General features: G+C 42.9%; 1 protein-coding gene across 5 annotated transcripts in view; it reads left to right on the forward strand.

The window, feature by feature from the left end:
- Positions 1-20048, forward strand: part of LOC145351065 (CAP-Gly domain-containing linker protein 4) — a 266003-nt gene that overhangs the window by 176371 nt on the left and 69584 nt on the right. For all 5 annotated transcript variants that reach the window (XM_080200665.1, XM_080200664.1, XM_080200667.1 and 2 more), the window contains one exon: positions 7964-8087. In XM_080200665.1, the coding sequence (XP_080056791.1) occupies positions 7964-8087 (124 nt within the window). The remainder of the gene's footprint in view (positions 1-7963; positions 8088-20048) is intronic.

Consider the following 20048-nt stretch of genomic DNA (forward strand, 5'->3'; position numbering starts at 1 on the left):
TCTGTGGACTGATGGTAGACTTGCTGTAGAGAGAACTTCAGTGTCTGGTACTTCGCCTTGCCATCTGATGCGTAATATTCTGCAAAGACAAGTCATGTGGAAATGATTGAGCTGTCTTGCATGCCTTCGATATACAGTCCATGTTCACAGGCATACAGGAGGGTAGTAAGTACCGCGGTGCTGTAGACTTTCAGTTTTGTTGCTGGGCTGATTCCTTCGTGTTCCCATACAGTGGGGTGTAGTCTACCGAAAGCAGAACTTGCCTTTGCTATTTTACAGTTAACTTCTGTATCAATAGTCACTGCTTGAGAGAGGGTGCTGCCAAGATAAATGAACTGGTCCACTGCCTGTAGTTTCTGCCTGTTGATTGTGATTATGGGTTCTGTGTATGGTGCATGAGGAGCAGGTTGGTGTATGACTTTGGTCTTTTTAATGTTGATGGTGAGTCCAAAGTTGTCACAAGCTGTGGAAAATTTGTCCATACTGACTTGCATCTCTGGTTATTATAGGCCGGTTAGTTTAACGTCCGTTGTTGGAAAAATGCTAGGACCCGATGCAAAGAAGAAATAGCGAGGCACCTAGAAAAGAATGGTTTGATTGAGCAGACGCAGCACGGATTCGTTAAGGGGAAGTCGTGTTTAACGAATTTATTGGATTTCTATGAGGATGTGACTAGTGTGGTAGACAGAGGGGAACCGGTGGATGTGGTGTTTTTAGATTTCCAAAAGGCGTTTGATAAGGTGCCTCACAAAAGGTTGCTGCAGAAGGTTAGGGTGCACGGAGTTGGGGGTAAGGTGTTAGCGTGGACAGAAGATTGGCTGTCTAGCAGAGAGTGGGAATCAGTGGGTGCTGTTCTGGTTGGCAGTTGGCGACCAGTGGAGTGCCACTGGGATCGGTGCTGGGGCCTCAACTGTTTACCATTTACATAGATGATCTGGAGGAGGGGGCTGAGTGCGGGGTGATGAAATTTGCTGATGACACGAAGATGAGTGGAAAAGCAAATTGTGTGGAGGGTGTGGAAAGTCTGCAGAGAGATCTGGATAGGCTGAGTGAGTGGGCGAGGACCTGGCAGTTGGAGTGTAATGTTAGCAAGTGCGAGGTTATCCACTTTGGTAGAAATAATAGTAGGAGGGATTATTATTTAAAGGGCGAAAAGCTGCAGCATGCTACGGTACAGAGGGACCTGGGGGTCCTTGTGCACGAATCGCAAAAACCCAGTCTGCAGGTGCAGCAGGTGGTCAAGAAGGCAAATGGAATGTTGGTCTTTATAGTGAGGGGGATAGAATATAAAAGCAGGGAGGTCTTGCTGCAACTGTACAGTGTACTGGTGAGGCTGCAGCTGGAGTACTGTGTGCAGTTTTGGTCGCCGCACTTGCAGAAGGATATCTTGGCCTTGGAGGGAGTGCAGAGAAGGTTCACTAGGCTGATACCGGAGATGAGGGGGCTAGCCTGTGAAGAGAGACTGAATAGACTGGGTCTGTACTTGTTAGAGTTTAGAAGGCTGAGGGGGGATCTTATAGAGACGAATAAGATAATGAAGGGGATGGATAGGGTAGAGGTAGAGAGATTCTTCCCGCTTAGAAAGGATAACTGCAGCAGGCGACGGTGCAGAGGGACCTTGGGGTCCTTGTGCATGAGTCGCAAAAACCCAGCTTGCAGGTGCAGCAGGTGATCAGGAAGGCGAATGGGATGCTGGCCTTCATAGCGAGGGGGATTGAATATAAAAGTAGGGAGGTCTTGCTGCGGCTGTATAGGGCATTGGTGAGGCCGCAGCTGGAGTACTGTGCGCAGTTTTGGGCGCTGTACTTATGCAAGGATATTTTGGCCTTGGAGGGAGTGCAGAGGAGGTTTACTAGGCTGATGCCGGAGTTGAGGGGGTTGAGCTATGAGGAGAGGCTGAATAAACTAGGCTTGTACTCGTTAGAGTTTAGAAGAATGAGGGGAGATCTCATTGAGACGTATAAGATGATGAATGGGATGGATAGGATAGAGGTGGAGAGACTCTTCCCGCTCAGAAAGGATAATAGGACTAGGGGACACAGCCTCAAGATAAAGGGGGGGCGGTTTAGAACGGAGTTGAGGAGGAACTTCTTCACTCAAAGGGTGGTGAATCTCTGGAATTCTCTGCCCGTTGAAGTGGTGGAGGCTGCCTCGCTAAATATTTTTAAGACACGGGTTGATGGGTTTTTGATAAGCGAGGGGATTAAGGGTTATGGGGAGAGGGCGGGAATGTGGAACTGAGCCACGACAGATCAGCCATGATCTTATTGAATGGCGGGGCAGGCTCGAAGGGCTAGATGGCCTACTCCTGCTCCTATTTCTTATGTTCTTATAGCAGGACTAGAGGGCACAGCCTCAAGATAAGGGGTGCGCAGGTTAGATCAGAGTTGAGGAGGAACTTCTTCACACAAAGGGTGGTGAATCTCTGGAATTCTCTGCCTGTTGAAGCGGTGGAGGCTACCTTGCTGAATATATTTAAGTCACGGGTAGATAGGTTTCTGATAGATAGGGGAATTAAGGGTTATGGGGAGAAAGCGGGAAAGTGGAGCTGATCCACTTCAGATCAGCCATGATCTTACTGAATGGCAGGCAGGCTCAAAGGGCTAGATGGCCTACTCCTGCTCCTATCTCATGTTCTTATGTTCTTATGGTTCTGAGTCAGTATACAGGGCGCAGTCATCGGCAAAGAGGAAGTCTCTCAGAACAGTCTCTTTCACTTTGGTAATAGCTTGAAGTCTCCTCAAGTTGAAGAGCTTCCCATCCGCTCTGCACTTGGGGCTGATTCCAGCAACACTGTCCTGGAAGGCATCATTCAGCATGGCAGTAAACATCATGCTGAACAGTATGTGTGTGAGCACACAGCCCTGTTTGACGCCATTGGTGACTGAGAATGCCTCAGAGGATTCTCCGCCATCCACTACTCTGGCCACCGTGCCATCATGGAACTGGTGTACCATCTGGATGAATTTGGGGGGGCAGCCGCACTTTGACATGATCCTCCACAGGCCTTGACAGCTTAGTGTCGAAGGCTTTCGCGAGGTCAAGAAAGGTTGTGTAGAGCTCACGATTCTGCTCCTGACACTCCTCCTGAAGTGGGAGCGCAGCAAGAATCATGTCAATGGTCCAGCGACCTTTGCAGAAGCCACACTGTGACGCTGGAAGCAGGCCCAGCTCCAGATGAGTGACCAGACGATTTAGCAGGACTCTTGCGAGGATTTTTCCTGTGATGGAGAACAGCGAGATTCATCCATGGTTATCGCATACTTGCCGATGGCCCTTCCTCTTGTAGAGATGTATGATGGAAGTATCTTTAAGTTCCTGAGAAATGGATCCTTGCTTTCAAAGGGACTGGAACAACTTGGTGAGCTTCTCAATAAGTTCAGAACCAGCAACTTTGTAGATCTCTGTGAATATGGCATCTGCCCCTGGGGCTTTGCCCCTTGATAGTTGGCTGACAGCTTTCGTGACTTCGGCTACTACTGGTGGGTCACCCATGGCTCTGTTGATGTCAACCTGGGGAAACCTGTCAATTGCCTCATCGTTAATAGATGACGGTTGGTTGAGGACGGCTTCAGAGTGATCAGCCCATCTCTGCAGGACCTGAGCCCTCTCTGTAATGAGAGTTGTACCATCTGTACTCAGGAGGGGGGAACTCCCAAGAGATTGAGGTCTGCAGAGTGTTGAGGGCTTCATAGAACTGTTTCAAGTCATTTCTGTCAGCGTATTCCTGTATTTCATTTGCCTTGGCGCTCAGCCAGGCATCCTGCATTTTATTCTGGACTGTCCTGCGAGCACTGGTAAAAGCATTTTTCTTGGCAGCTGATGATGGGTCATTCTGACAGGCCTGATGAAGATGGTGCTTTTCAACATGTAGAGCCTGTATCTCCTCATCATTCTCATCGAACCAGTCTAAGCTGCTTGCGGTTAGAGGGCCCAAGCATCTTCAGTGCAGATGTATGGACAGCATCACTGAAGCGTTCCCAGTTGTCCTCAGTGCTGCCTGCGAGGTGTATGTCAGCAAGCTTGATTTCTAAGTCTTCAGCCAGTGCTAAAGCAATGCTGGGGCTCTTTAGCTCGGCCGCATTGATTCTTTTCATACCCTTGCTTCCTTGTGGTCGCCTCTTGGGTCTGATGCGGAGCCTCATTTTGGAGACAATGAGCCTGTGATCTGTCCAGCAGTCAGCACCACACATGGCCTTGGTTACTCTGACGTCCTGCCTGTCTTTTCTCCTGACAATGACGTAGTCAATAAGATGCCAATGCTTCGAGCGGGGGTGCATCCAGGAGGTCTTGTTATGGGTAGACAGACGGAAGATTGTTGGTGATGAGGAAGTCGTGTGCTGCACAGCTCTTCATTAAGAGTAGGCTGTCACTGTTACACTTGCCCATGCCATTCCTCCCAATGACTCTCTGCTAGATTGAAGAGTCATACCCTACTCTTGCACTGAAATCGCCAAGCAAGATCAGCTTATCAGTACTGCTCACTGCAGATAGGGCGTCCAATTCTTTGTAGAACTTGTCTTTCATCTTGTCTGGGTTGTTCATTGTGGGGGCATAGGCACTGATCAGGGTGGCTTGACTTCTGTTCTGTAGTGGATGCTGTAATGTCATAAGCTGATCATTCACACCCTTGGGTGGACTAACAAATTTCCGAACAAGGTGACTCCTGATGGTGAATCCAACTCCAGCATCACGACGCTCATCGCTGCTGTGACTCTTCCAGAAAAATGTGTATCCACGTCCAGCTTCAGTCAACTGACCTACATTGGCAAGATGAGTTTCATTCAGGGCTGCAATGACAGTGTTGTAACTTGAAAGCTCTCTGGCAATTAAGGCTGTTCTTTTCTCTGGTCTGTTTGCTGTAGGGTTGTCCAAAAGCATGCGCACGTTCCAAGTGCCAGTGGTGTGTGCTGTCACCTTGTGTTTTGTTTGTTCGACCGCAAGATGGGATCCCCGCCAGCTGCGGTAAACTGGCCAGGGTGTAGTGAAGCAGGCAATGTTTAGGGCACCTTTTGTAGCCCCTTCCTCATTCTACGGAGTTGAGCAGTGCATTCCTGAAGAGGACTGTTCAGTCGCCCAGGTAGATGCCGAGTTTCACTGCTGCTTCAGTCAGCGGAAAACGACCATTAGACCTAAGCGGCCTGTGTGCAGATCCGTGACTACAGCTCCCAGTGTATCCACACCTGTTGCTTTACCACTTGCCCATCGCCACAGGAATTCAAGGGTTGAACAGGACACTGATGATGGTGTCGAGACTAGCGCTTCATTTGGATTAAAGTGAGGGAGAGTTGCATAGCGTCAGCCTCACTCTCTCTTCCCAATTCCATCTAGATCCAGTGGCAAGACAAGAATCAAGATGGTTGGAGATGGGACTAGGCGCAGTGGATGACCAGGACGTCTTCTGCGTCTTGTCCTGCTCTTCGCGTTCTGCGACGCTTGCACAGTCCGCCTTCTTGACCATTGGACCTTCCACTGGTATCATCTGCTCAATCCGCCAGCGTCTGTCTTCACATGCTGGGATAGACATCTCCCTGTCTCACTGAAGGTCGAGACCCGTCGGCTACCCTCATCGGGTTTAGCCGGTTTGTCAAAGCCGTTGTCTGGGGTGTAGCCGCTGTCGCATGCGAACAGCTACAGAGAGCCACAGGTGAGAGCTGAGTGCCAGGTGGGGACAAAGGGTGGACAAACTGCCCTGAAAGGACACAACATGTTCCCCCACCAGAGGATCCACCCCTCCCTGAAACCCTATACACGCCTTTTTAACACATTAGCACGTCATTAACAAGCACTCTCACCGAGACGACCCCCTTCACCGGATGTTAGGCAGGGAGTAGGTGGGTGCTTATTCTGACTGTGGGGGCAGGAAAGGGGCAGATGGGGGGGGGGGGAAGTGGGGAAAGAGGCTGACAATCAGAGAAAGAAGGGGGAGAGAAGCGCCAACTCTGGGGATGGGGAGGGGAGCCCCTGAGATTTGTGTGGTGGACTGAGGGGGAGGGTTGTTATTGTTATGACCAGGGTGCCCTGTAAAGATGATGTCCCGATCTCAGTGCAGCCGGGTTTTGCCGACATGTTGAGGCCCCGTCTCCCTGCCTAACAGTGTGAAACACACCCCCTTGATTATTTTTGTCAGAGTGTCATAAATCTGCAGAGAAAACCTATGTGAAAACATGCCAGTTTCCTTGCCGGAAACAACACTGCCATTTTTTTGCTAAGATTCCCCTTCAATATCTTTTTAAATTTGTCATTTATATTTAAGATTTGGATGTTTCCTTCAAATGGAGTAATGAAATAAAATAAAGACAAAGATATGTTGCATTGTTATTGTCGGATGCACACAATTATAATTTGTTAAATTAAAATGTTTTGAGGTTGAACACCGAGATAATAATACATTAAAAATAAAAAAAAATCCTACCTCAAGGAGCTGGAACTGTGGAAAAAGTGCCAGTATAATTAGTTAATGTTGTGTCAATTAAGACAGCTGTATAAATAGCTGTTGAAGACTGCAATATCAAGGTAAATTTAAGTGATTAAATACTTAACAGAGTGTTCCTCATTTGTACTGAAACCATTTGTTTGTTATCCAGTAAATACAATTAGCAGAGCTGTAACATATTCTGGAGATTTGATTCATTACTTTTGTGTATTAAATAGATTTTGAAAAGCTAAATATTCTTGAAATGTTTAATTGATTAATTGGTTTGAGTATGTGGGTGTAGCCAACAGGATAAATTGTACTTGACAAATGATAATAGTTAAAAAGTATGTTCTTAGAGTATGAACACATCTCATGACACTGTGGATTGGAAATTCCCTTAAGTTCACATGTAGCATGCACAGTGCATACACCTTAATTTGGAAGTCTGAAGCTGGCCCAAACTGGGCTTCAAACTTCATGCATGTTATTTGGATGAGCTATTATCACTTGTCATGCCACCACAGGGAGCTAGCCTCTTTGAAAAATAATGAATGTTGAGTTTTTTCTTTCTTCCAGTTTGATGTTAAATCCTTGCAGGGGTGGGACAATAACTGTGAGAGGCATTGAAAAAAATTGTGGAGTTAGGGAAACACTCCTGGCTTTCCTTATTCCACGATAGTGATTTCTAAAAAAAGGAAAATGCTGGTCAAACTCAGATAAGGCAGTCACCATAGTCCCAGATGACCATTGGCTGCTCTCCTCTTTGAGGGGTAGGGCTGACTGGTGATGATTTTAACCTGACGATTACTACACTAGGCGAGGGGCAAGGTTGGGAAGGTGGTTGGCCTTCATGAATAACCTCAGCCAGTATAGGAATTGAACCTGTGCTGTTGGGTTCGTTTTGCACCACAAACCAGCTGTACAGCCCAACTGAGTTAACCAACTCCAGAACTATGTGGATGGGAACCATGGACTCAAAACATTAACTGTGCTTCTCTCTCCACATATGGTGCCAGACCAGCTAAGTTTATCCAGCATTTTCTGCTTTTAGTTCAGATTTCCAGCATCCACAGTATTTTGCTTTTATATAAGTGATTAAAAAAACTGTTCCTACACTCCAGAAATGATTACACTTAAAAAGTACTTCATTGCTTGTAAAGCACTGTGAAATAGCCATTGTTGTGAAAAACACTTATATAAATGCAAGTCTTTCTTCTCTTTTGATGACAAAGAATCCTGTGCGGAGCTAGCCAACTCCTGCACTGCTCATCACTGATCAATTTCCAAGAGAGGGTCTGCCAACATTATTCTCCTCATTTACAAATAATGGGGAAAATCCGTTTTATTCACCCATTGGGAATGTCTAAAAAATGGCCCAGCCATCTATTGAGTGAAACACCTTACAGACATATTTTGGTCCCCAAAATCGAGCAGCCATTTTGAGGCTCAGTTTCAATCCCACGGCAGTTAAATCCTGGCTAGATGTGAAAATAAAATCAAACATTCATTGTACAATCTAAGTTTTACTCATATGTCATTTTGTAGGTTACTGGTATGGGATTGAGTTGGATAAACCCAATGGCAAGAATGACGGCTCTGTCGGGGGAGTGCAGTATTTCACCTGTCAGCCAAAGCACGGAGTGTTTGCACCCCCATCAAGAGTTCAGAGGTACGGGATATTAATTCTTGGCACTGGATTTTCTTTGGATATGCATGCAAATAATAAACAGTTTGGTCCTGGATTCAAAAAAGAGTATGATGAATAGGGAATTTCATTTATCATCAAATTTATAAATTGTTTTATTAAATAGAGAAAGTCGAAGTACCTGCTTAACTGCGCTATATTTTCTCTATCTTCCGCTACAAAATCTGTGGCAGGCTTTCTCTAAATTCAGTACATAAAAAAAAAACGAATGTACACATTTTTGTAGATAATTAATCCACATAAATTGAGTTGGAATAAGTATTGTACAGACTTTAAGGTAACAACATTAATATATTGTTGAATTTGCATAAAAGTGAACCCATTGTCTTGATTATTATTGTGTTTTATATTTTGATTGTTTTCTGTCTAAGTCTTCATTGAGCATACATGTATTTTTCCCCATTGCCTTCCTTGTGATATGTTTCCACGCTTGACCAAGAGGGAAGAATGGTGGCTTGCTCTCAAGCCTCTATCAGTGTTCCATTGCCTTCTGGATGGTGTCAGTCATCCAGGTGAACATTTTATCGTTGTGTCATTCTTCCCTTTGACATCCAATTGCTAACTGAACAAACAGGAAAGCAAGGGAGCAAACCTTGCCACTCCATCACACAGCTGGTTGTGTTGCATCGCATAAGGCATCTCACGATTTCATTCTAAAATTCGTTACAATGAGGAGCGTGAAACCAGTATGTAGGTTTCCTTTGAAAATTAGTTTGTTCACGACATTACATTTCTGTCTTATTGTTTTTCAGCTCAATAACTTGTGCACACATTGACAGCCACCAGGTTTAATGCAGTACTGTTGTTTCACCATTATAAGGATTGCTTACAAAATTCAGGCCAGTATAATGGTATTTAAGTTGTTTCAAAATGTCAGCACAATATTGTTTCTTGTACCACTCCAGCTTCAGGATATATATTTGCTGGAGGTTTACTGCCCTGCAGGCCATGGGAAACAGAACGTAAAGGGGCAAACCATGGAATTTTACAGTTTCGGGACGAGCGAGGCTGTAAAATCCACCCATTTACTATTATTTGTAAAATTGAATAAACAGTGACTTAGAAATTGGATTATGCATGATCCCAATGCAATGCTCAACATATCTAATAAAGCAGGTGACAAGATCTTGGCAAATTGATGCACCAATCTCATTGGCTTATTACTGGTGAGTTGCAGGTATTTGTCACAGCTTGGAAGACTGCTCATTAGTTCCAAGGAAGGAAGATTAGCTGGTTCAAACACCCTTATAGAAGCCCAGGGGGGAGGGGTGAGAGGTCAGTCAATTGTAAGGGGGCTATGGTGATGGTTCCTGACTCCACATTCCACAGTAAGATATGAAAAATATAGGTTCAGTGTTAAGTTCTACTGATTTTGGTTACCAAACACCTGAAGAAACTGATGTCAGGTTATTCTCCAATCCAATTTTGTAAAGAGGCCTTCAAATAGGCAATAAGCCCTCAATCTGCATATCCCATGAACTCCTATTGAGAAGCCTTTACAAGTATGGCAGGTAATGCATTTACTTCACAAAATGAACCTGGCATATCTGTCCTTTTAACACCAGTGAGATGGGAGCAGTGAATCTAATTTCTAGGCAATACTACTCAAACAATATAGATATGTTGCTATAATACTGCATTTATTTCTCTTTATAGTCAGCTCAACAGATTGTGTGTGTCTCCAAAGTACAGTGAAATGTAATAAAGTCACTGTACACATTATAAAAGTAATGACAGCAAGCAAGAATATTTGTACTAATTAGTCATATATATGTAAAAGTCTAGTCATCAAAAATAAAAATTACATTTCATGAAATCATGTGATTATCAAAACCATACAAATCTGATATAAGGTCAGAGCACTTAAATTCTGTAAATGGTAAAATATTCCATTTCATATGACACAGGATTTTTAAAAAACACCTTTGTGACTATTCTTTCATAGTACCAGACCAGGATTTATCTTAACTTGGCAATAAGAAGATCACAATGTAAAAGAACAAAAGAACAAAGAACAAAAACAGCCCGGGAAACAGGCCCTTCGGCCCAACGAGCCCGCGCCGCCATTTTAACATTACCAGTCCCCCCTCCACCCATGACCAGAAAAGTACTTTAAATAAACTATAGGAAGGTTCAATAGTTATGCTTTTGCATTCTTCAATTGTATCTGTTCCTCAGTCTTAGAACAACAATAACACAGTTTCAGGGGCATTGGGTGCAATTTTCACAAAAAAAACAGTGTCCAATGGGCAGGAAAGTGGGAGGTTTCCCGGCCTTTTTTTTGTGTAAGCTGAGTTCCGGTAATTTATGGTAATCTGTGCAATACAGAGGCAGTCAGGTAATTCACCCAGTGGGGGGTTGGAGCCTAAACCCATCAGAGAGGCTGGAAGAAGAGAGCTCAGGATGCATTGCGCGTGTGCAAACTCCCAGTATACTGCCCACTGAATCCAGCCTGGCAACTCAACTGTCTAAAACTGATCCAGACTATTTGCAAAGTTTGTGTTATGTTTGACTTGAAGATGAGTTCCAACCACAATTCTGCTCTGCAATGAAGACTACCTCCTTTCACCTCCATAACATCTTCAGACTCCACCTGAATCTCAACTCATCTGCTGCTGAAACCCTCATCCATGCCTTTTTTATCTCTAGACTTGACTATTCCAAAATTATCTCCTGGTTGGTCTACCATCTTTCACCCTTCCTACTCTAAACTCATCCCAAATCTTGTTCACCCATTATCCTTGTGTGTGTTAACCTACACAGGCTCCATTTTGAAAATGTCTCAATTTTAAAATTCTCATCCTTGTATTCAAAACCCGCCAGGGCCTTGCTCTTATTTTTGTCTGTAGCCTCCTCCAGCCCAGAAGTCTCTCCGCTCTTCCAGTTCTGGCCTTTTTCTTGCCCCTGATTTTAATTGCTGCACCACAGGAAGATGTTCCCTCCCAAAATCTTTCTCCTCTTTACCTCTCTCTCCTCCTTCAAGAATAATCCTAAAACCTATATTTTTGACCAGTCTTTTTGTGCAGAGGCACCTGGGTGTCCTTGAATCACGAAAAGTTGGTTTTCGGGTGCAGCAAATTAAGAAGACAAATGGAATTTTGTCCTTCATTGCTAGAGGGATGGAGTTTAAAAACAGTGAGGTTATGTTGCAGCTGTATAAGCTGCTGGTGTGGCAATACCTGGAGTACTGTGTGCAGTTTTGGTCATCTTACTTGAAGAAGGATATATTGGCACTGCAGGGGGTGCAGAGGAAATTCACTAGGTTGATTGCGGATTTGAGAGGGTTGGCTTATGAAGAGACACTGAGTAGATGGGGACTATACTCATTGAGATTTAGAAGAATGAGGGGGGAATCTTATGGAAACATAAAATTATGCATGGAATTGATAAGGGAGGTTGCTTCCACTGGCAGGTGAAACTAGAATTCCAAATTTAGGACTGAGTTGCTTCTTCACCAAAAGGGATGTGAATCTGTGGAATTCCCTGCCCAATGAAGCAGTTGAGGCTACTTTGTTGAATATTTTTAAGGTGTAGATAGATTTTTGAACAGTGAAGGAATTAAGGGTATAATGAGTAGGTGGGTAAGTAGAGCCAAGTCCACAAAAGATCAGCCATGATCTTATTGAATGGTGGAAGAGGCTCGAGAGGCCAAATGGCCAACTCCTGCTCCTAGTTCTTATGTTCTTATGTCACTGCTACCTGATAACTCCTGCGTCTCAGTGTCAAAAATGATTTTATTAATAATGCTTGTTAAGCACCAAGTGACATTGTAAATGCAAGTTATCGCTGTCTCTGCTCCACAATACAGTGATGCTATATGCTTAACAAAATCAAAACTTAAATATAAAGACCCAAAGCCCTATTGATTTCATCTCGTGTTTATTATATTATGTAGTATCAGGACTGGGAGTGAGGACAGGTGATGGATAGTTGAACTCTTAGGGGGTGAAAAGTTGACAACGGGTACTAAATGAATGCTGTGACTATAAGATACTTCTTTTTGAGAAGTTCATGGGACATGGGTGTTGCTGGCTGAGCCATTATTTATTGCCCATCCCTGAGGGCATTTAAGAGTCAACCACTGCTGTGGTCTGGAGTCACGTATAGGTCAGACCAGGTAAGGATAACAGATTTCCATCCTAAAGGACATTAGTGACCCACATGGGTTTTATGACAATCGACAATCATTTCATAGTCATCAAGAGACTTTTAGGGCCCGATTTAAAACTTGGTAAAGTCGGGCTTGAGGCGAATAGTGCAATCTGCGCTGATTTGGAAATGGACGCAATCAGGACAGTGCCCGATATGGGCGTGACATCAATTTCCATGCATTTGCGTGCAGTTAAATTGACTTAATGGGCTGGACACCCATTTCCCCCATTATCATTGCTTTGGCGTGTCCAGATTCAGCGCAAAACAGATATGCTCGGCAAAAGTCTGTTTTGGGCGCTCCAGCTTCTGAAGAGGTAGGTTCAGAGCTTCCAGTCGTTCTCTAAGTTCAGATCAGTGGTGTTGGGGATTGCGGAGAGGGCGGATGGAGGCCAGATCATTCTCTGGTGGGGGGAGGAGGGGAAGAGGAGGGCCTGTTCGTTCTCTGGTGGGGAGTGGGAGGAGGAAGGAGGATGGCCAGATGGATCTGTGGTGGCGAGGGGGCGCAGGGGAGCAGGGGCAGGAGGTGTCCATTGCCACCCTGCAGGCGATCAGGGTGGAGGGAAGTGGGGTAGGGGGCTCGCAATTGGTCTGGGTAGTTTGCGGGGGGGGTGGGTGGGTGAATAAAGAGAGACAGTTATATCGTGGAGGTGGGGGTGATGTCTGTGGGGGCCATTGCTTCCAGACCACTTCTTGCAGCCTGGGAGTGATGTGGCAGGGGAGCGTTTTTCAGTTTTTTTTACTGCATATGTGCAGTTGAAGGCTCCGACCAGATCAGCAGCGTTCCGGGTGGGATAAGCCCCGTCCATAGTGCAATTCAAATTCACAACTTTTTTTCCAGGCTGAGTGCGTATAGGGGCGTCTGAGAGCAGGGTTCACAAGTCACATCTGAATCACGCCCAGATTCAGCACTTAGAATCAAAATGGTACAATCGCCCCCTTAATTCCAGATTTTTTTATTGAATATAAAGTTCTTGATCTGCTGTGGTGAGATTTGAACCCAGGTCCCCAGAGTATTACTATACTTCTCTGGATTACTAGTCCGTTGACATTGCCAATACCAGGCATCTGTTCGAACTTCTGAAAATTTGCAATTTTGATCCTAATTGCTGATGACCATATATCAAACTTGCTGGGGAATACTAAAGCAGGCACTGAGATTTGGCATTTAAGTGCTAATCAGGCACAATTTTCATGGAGCAGTATCTACAAAACCACTTGTGCTGAGGCTGTGGAATGGACTAACTAGAATACAGGTTATGATTGATTAGCTAGGAATGTGTTTGCTTTAACCTGAGTTAACACATTTTTGTTTATTTGGTTTTTCCTCTGAGGTTCCAGTGTAGGGTATTGATTAGGTTGATTGACCGAGTCATGTGCTAAGGGGAGGAGCTAGGTGTACAGGGAAAAGTAGGCAGTTAATACTGGGTTCTGGAAGAAACAAGAGGTTTCTCGCTGTTTCTGATCCGTACCTTAACACAACTGGGGGCTCTTGTGAGAGTAAAAAGTATAATTCCTTGTTTGGGTTAGGATTATTGAACTAAAGACAGTGGCTGTTGAATATTGGTGTTTTCAGGTGTTTTATTCAGCTAGTTTAAATAGGAAGTACCTTGTGGAAAAATTGCTCTCTCAGTGGCTAAGGTTTTCCCAGGTGTGGAAGAGGCCTCTTGGAGTGGTTTTCAAAAGGTTTTTAAAGCAAAGTTTTTGGAATTGGCGGTTGAGGGGTGAGGAAGGTGGAGATAATTGGAGTGATAGCTCAGCGTCTAAATTTGCCACGAGTATAGTCTGCATTGGAAGTGGCTAGAATTCAGGTACAAATGAAACATCTTGAATTAGAAGCAATGGCAAGGGACAAAGAAAGAGGGAGAGTAGGAAAAGAGAACAAGACAGAGACAATCACAGCACAACAAAGAAAAAGTGAATTCAAACAATTTGAACAGCGAAAAGAAAGGAAACAGTTTGAAGTGCAATAAAAACCAGTGGAAAGGAAAAAGGAAAGTTTTTTTGAACTTTGGAAACTGGAAGTAAAAAGTGAACATCAATTTAAACTGGTGAAGGCAAAGGTTAAGGTGGACACTAAGGAAGAATCAACCCAGTGCCGTCAAAGGCCTGGTGTGGATCTGTTTAAATGTGGTCAAGAGCTGAAAAGGTTTGGTGAATAGAATCTAGAAGCCTTTTTCACTTCATTTAAGCTAGTAGCTAAATGAGCAAAATGGCCACAGACCATGAGGGTATTGTTGGTGCAAACAAAGTGGGTAGGTAGAGCTAGTCAGGTGTTGGTGTCATTATCAGAGGGGGCATCTAAGGATTATGATGAGGAAATTATTATAAAAACCAACGTCATACCACCTACTAACTACTCTTCAATAGCAAAAAGTTAATGAAACCAGAACTACTTACAGGCGTGAGTGAAAAAAATCAAAGTGAAACAGCAAAAAACCAAATTTCATTTTGATAACACTGCCAAGCCATTGCCAGAGATGAATACTAGAGAGTTAGTCAGTGTGCAAACCTTCAACACTCTCAACAAGAGCCAACATGGCAATTTGGCACATGCGTAGAGACATTTTCACCACAATCACAGGCAATGTAAGTAAATAACCAAATATATTGGTGCAACTGCAGGCATATACAAATAACTAATACAACTATTTCTTCATCGCAGTCAGCTGGTAAGGGAGAAGGGATCTCACTAGTGGTATAGAGTACAGAACTGCTATCAATCCCAGAGGCCCACAGGTACCCAGCAATATAACAATGGAATAGTAATTACTACAACAAGTGCCATGGGAATGGCACTCTCTTGACAAGGAATATCACCCAGACTAATAGTCAATAACAACGCACACATGTAGCATTTGGAAACCTGCATTACATGCAATGCAGATTAGTAGAACAAATAATTGTTACTGCATTAGAACTGTGGGTGTACAGTGGATAATTTGGGTAACTCACAGTTACACATTATTGTGCGTGCACTTATCTTTTGGTCATTAGGAAAATGGGATTTTGCTTCCTTTGTTTATTATGAAAAGGGGGATGTTTGGATTTTGAAATGCAATGTATTACATATCCTATCTGGCTTTCTGCAGTCATGTGACCTCTGCCATGAGGCACTCTCTTTTTAAGCAGACATTTTACATTAGTTCAATATTGGCCTCTCACTTGTGTCTTTGAATATAAACAGACCTACTATTCATCTTTCTTCTTTTTTTAAGTGTTGATATACATTTAAATAGCACTTTAATTCTCTGTAATTACTCCTAATCAGCTGGTTGCTGTTAGGAGAGCCATTAGGTCAAGCACTAGCTACCAATATGCCATGCATCCTCCTTAATGAATACTAGTAGGCAATTTAAGTTGCAATCAACTATTTATGATCTTCCATGATCTGGTATCATGTCACCAGATCCAGTGTCCTGTGGCCAGAGCATCATATGTTTAAATCTGTAGGAATGTCTCCAACCAGAGCTGACAACCTGATCTCTGCTCATCCTTATAAACATGAGCCCTGCTTCTAAAGAGATCAGTGATAACTGCTTTTGTTTAACTCCACATATTTATTACTCTTCAAGAGATAAAAGTAATTTCAATTTTGTGTCCCACTCAAGAAAGGGAATTGTATACATATAATTATACTTTCTAAAAGAAAAACTTTTACAAACCACTGATGCTGTCTACGTCTCATAAGAAAATAAGCAGCTACATAAATAAAGTCTGATTCGAGTGGTTTTAGTTAAATTATTTTACTGATGCAAAGTCTTAAGATTTTGCTGTTCCCATCTCACTATATAACAGTTTACAATTTTTTTTCCTCAAGGTATTGACTGTTTTAGATTCAGTCTTGGTATTCAAGTAGCTTGTGAACAGTCAGTTCCTGCAGAGAGAGGGTTAAAAAAGTTATTTTCTTTCATTCAGGGTTTTCAATTAAGGTTAAAATGGTGAAAAATGGAACTGCAAAGCATTTCAGTGGTTCATTTCTGGATAAATGATTTAAGTGTTTGGCCACACATACCTGTATTGTGGAGTTTCTTTTCTGGATGAAGGTGAAAGAAAGTGAGGTCAGCTGAGATGGTGTGAAACATCTTCAATCCATCATCTGCTTAGGACATGAAACCTAATCTTGATTAACTTTAGTGTCAAGTAAATAGTGATGCCATAAAAAGAGGAAGAGCCAGAAAAGTTAATCGTTACAATTTAAAAGAAATTCAGAAAACTCTCCATTTCCAGATGTGATCCTCAACTAAATCAACCATAGCAAAATATTTGGAATGCATTTATTTCAAAGTATTTCTAGTTTTATTTGTACTGAATTTTGTCATTATAATATCTTTAAAAGTTTTCCATTAAGATTTAGAGTGCAGCGCATCATCGTTTTACTGATCATTTTTGGAACAATGCATGAGTCTTTCAAATGCTTGGCACTGAGTTGTTTTATGAGCTCTTATATGTTTCCGCAGCACTGTGGATGAATAGTGAGAGACAACTGTGACCTCATTAAACAGTAATCCATCCATCAATCAACATGTAGGTTGCCCTGGTGATCCCAACATGCTGCAAATTGTGCTTTGAGACAGAATTGGCATCTGCTAGACTAAGTGCAAGGATGCATCCAAAATGTTTTATAATTATACAGCTAGGAAAAAATGAAGTTGATTAGCCAATAATAGCCCACTATAATAGCATACTTGATAGCACTTGTCCCAATTACAAACTGCCACATCAGTAGCAAACACCCATCATTATGCTTTTGAAATATTATTGGACACATAGTTAACCTGTTCACATTAAATTCCTTTATGTTATTTTAAGCACTGTGTTAGCCTAATCATTATTAATTATAATAATAAACCTATTAATATTGACATGTTACTCCTGAAACTAAAATTGGAAATAAAGCAATGTTTTATTAACACTAAGTATTTGTATGGTAATATCAGAGTGTAACATTAATGCTTATGAGCTTTGCTGAGGTGAATGGCTCCAGATCATAGTGCTCTTTCACTACTTTGTGATTTGTCATAGCAAATGCATAAATACTAATATTGATCATGAAGCATTTTTTCAGAAGATTGCATCATTAATTCTTGTAGGAAGTCCCAAGTTAAGTGGGCCAGAGACAGCAGAAATTACAGAGGTATCTTAGCAAGGTCCAACCAATTAGCCATTTTTGGATATTGATCACCCTTTGTGGTATTACCACTAAACTATTAATCCAGAAATTCAGCGAATGTTCTGGGAACCTGTGTTCGAATCCCACCATGGCAGATGGTAGAATTTGAATTCAATAAAAAAAATCTGGAATTAAGAATCTACTGATGACCATAAAACTATTGTCGACTGTCAGAAAAACCCATCTGGTTCTCTAATGCCTTTTAGGGAATGAAATCTGCAGTCCTTACTGGTCTGGCCTTCATGTGACTCCAGAGCCACAGCAATGTGGTTGACTCTCGACTACCCTCTGCACAAGGACAACTAGGGATGAGCAATAAATGGCGAGTCAGTGACGCCCATGTCCCACAAATGAATTTTAAAAAACCCTTGCATATCTTTTATCTAGTAGCATGTAAAGCATAACATTCTATAATCGAGGTGCTTCTGAAGAGCTTCTACCATTCCAGTGGGTACTCTCACCTCTGCAGCACAAGGTTGTGAGTTCAAGACCTACTCCAGAGTCAAGGCTGACAGCCCAGTGCATTCTGAAGGAGCGCTGCTCTGTAAGATGTACCATATTTTGGATTGGATGTTAAAATAATGGTGGAAGTAAAGGATCTTATGGAACTATTTTGAAGAGCATGGAAGTTATTTATGGTATCCAAGCTGATATTTATCCCTGAGCATTATAGAAACATATTATCTGGTTATTATCGCGTTATTTGATTTGATTTATTATTGTCACATTTATTAGTAAACAGTGAAAAGTATTTCTTGCATGCTGTGGGAGGCTGGTTTGTGTGAGGGACAGGGCTATGTTCATGGCCCCTTATGGTTTCTTGTGGTATTGGACAGAGCAGAAACCATACCAATTGGAAAGAATGCTTCCTAAGGTGCATCTGTAGAAGTCAATGAGAGTTGTATCAGACATGCCAAATTTCCTTAGTCTTCTGAGAAAACAGAGGCGTTAATGGATTTTCTTAATGCAATCACCTGCATGGAGGAACCAGGACAGGTTGTTGGTGATCTGGACACCAAAAAACTTGAAGCTCTCGCCCATTTCTACTTCACCCCATTTGATGTTCATTGGGGCATGCCCTCCACTACGCTTCCTGAAGTTGATGACTTTCTCCTTCATTTTGTTGACATTGAGGGAGAGATTATTGTCGTCGCACCTGTTCAACATATTCTCTATTTCTTTCCTGTACTGCGTCTTGTCATTGTTTGAGATCTGCCTTACAATGGTGGTGTCATCAACAAACTTGAAAATCGAGTTGGAGGGGAATTTGGCCATATAGTCAGGTTAAGGAGCATAGTAAGGGGCTGAAGACATAGCCTTGCGGAGCACCAGTGTTGAGTATGATCATGGTGGAGGTGTTGTTGCCTATCCTTACTGATTGCGGCGTGTGGGTTAGGAAGACGAAGTTCCAGTTGCAGAGGGAGCAGTTGAGCCCCAGGTCATCAAGTTTGGAGATGAGTCTCGTAGGAATAATCATGTTAAAAGCTAAGCTGTAGACTATGAATAGGAATCTGACATGGGTGTCTTTGTTATCTAGGCGTTCCAAGGTTGAGTGTAGAGCCAGGGATGTGGCGCCTGCTGTGGACCTGTTGTGGTGATAGGTGAACTGTGGTGGATCCAGGCAGTCTGGGAGGCAGGAATTGATAAGTGCCATGACTAATCTTTCAAAGCACTGTCAGATGGATGTCAGAGCCACTGGATGATAGTCATTAAGGCACGCTGCTTGGCTTTTCTTTGGTACCGGGATGATGCTCATCTTCTTGAAGCAGGTAGGGGCCTCAGATTGGCGTAAAGAGTGGTTGAAGATGTCTGTGAATACCCGCTTCAGCTGGTCCATGCAGCTGAAGGGGGTAGCTTTTTGTGGGTTGACTTATGAGAAAGCTACTCTGGTGTTGGCAGCGATGACGTCGGATACAGGTTTGTCCAAGGCTTCTGGAATAGAGGGCGTGTTCTCGCTGACCTCTTGCTTAAAACAGGTATAGAATGTGTTGTGGTCATCAACTGTTTGTGGCAGCATACTGTGTGCAAATTAGCTGTGGCACTTCCTACATTACAACAGTAACTGCTCTTATAAAACATCCAAGATGTCCAGTGATTGTGAAAAGTGCTTTTGTAGATGGCAACTTTTCTTTTAAGAAGGAAGAAAATAACGCTTACTTTTTTCCCTAACTTTCTTGTAGATTTTATAACTTGGTATATTTAATATTGAGTCTTGAATGTCTTGCAGCCATATTTTCAAAATAGCTAGTGTGCCATGCCCTGTGAGTTGAATTCATTCAATTTATTCTTTTTACTCTTTATATTTATATAACGGATCCTAATCTGGGCCTCATGTCCTAATCTGTCCTGTTGCTCAAAATTTTACTCAGCTTTTCCTTTACTTGCAGTGTGTAAAACACAACTTATGTCTGTTACTCTACTCTCTTTTTACTTATTTTTAAATTACTGTAAAAATCATGTTATCCAGCTCTCTATCCACTGGAATTCTCTCATAGCTGGAATTCTGGGGTGGGATTCTCTGGCTGTTCATGTCAACAGGATTCGCCTGTCCTACTGCAGGGAACAGAGATTTGGCTGACTGCCAAATTCTCCATCCTCTGGCA

Source organism: Carcharhinus amblyrhynchos, chromosome 12 (genome assembly GCF_965287045.1).
Source record: "Carcharhinus amblyrhynchos chromosome 12, sCarAmb.v2.hapA, whole genome shotgun sequence".
Lineage (NCBI taxonomy): Eukaryota > Metazoa > Chordata > Chondrichthyes > Carcharhiniformes > Carcharhinidae > Carcharhinus > Carcharhinus amblyrhynchos.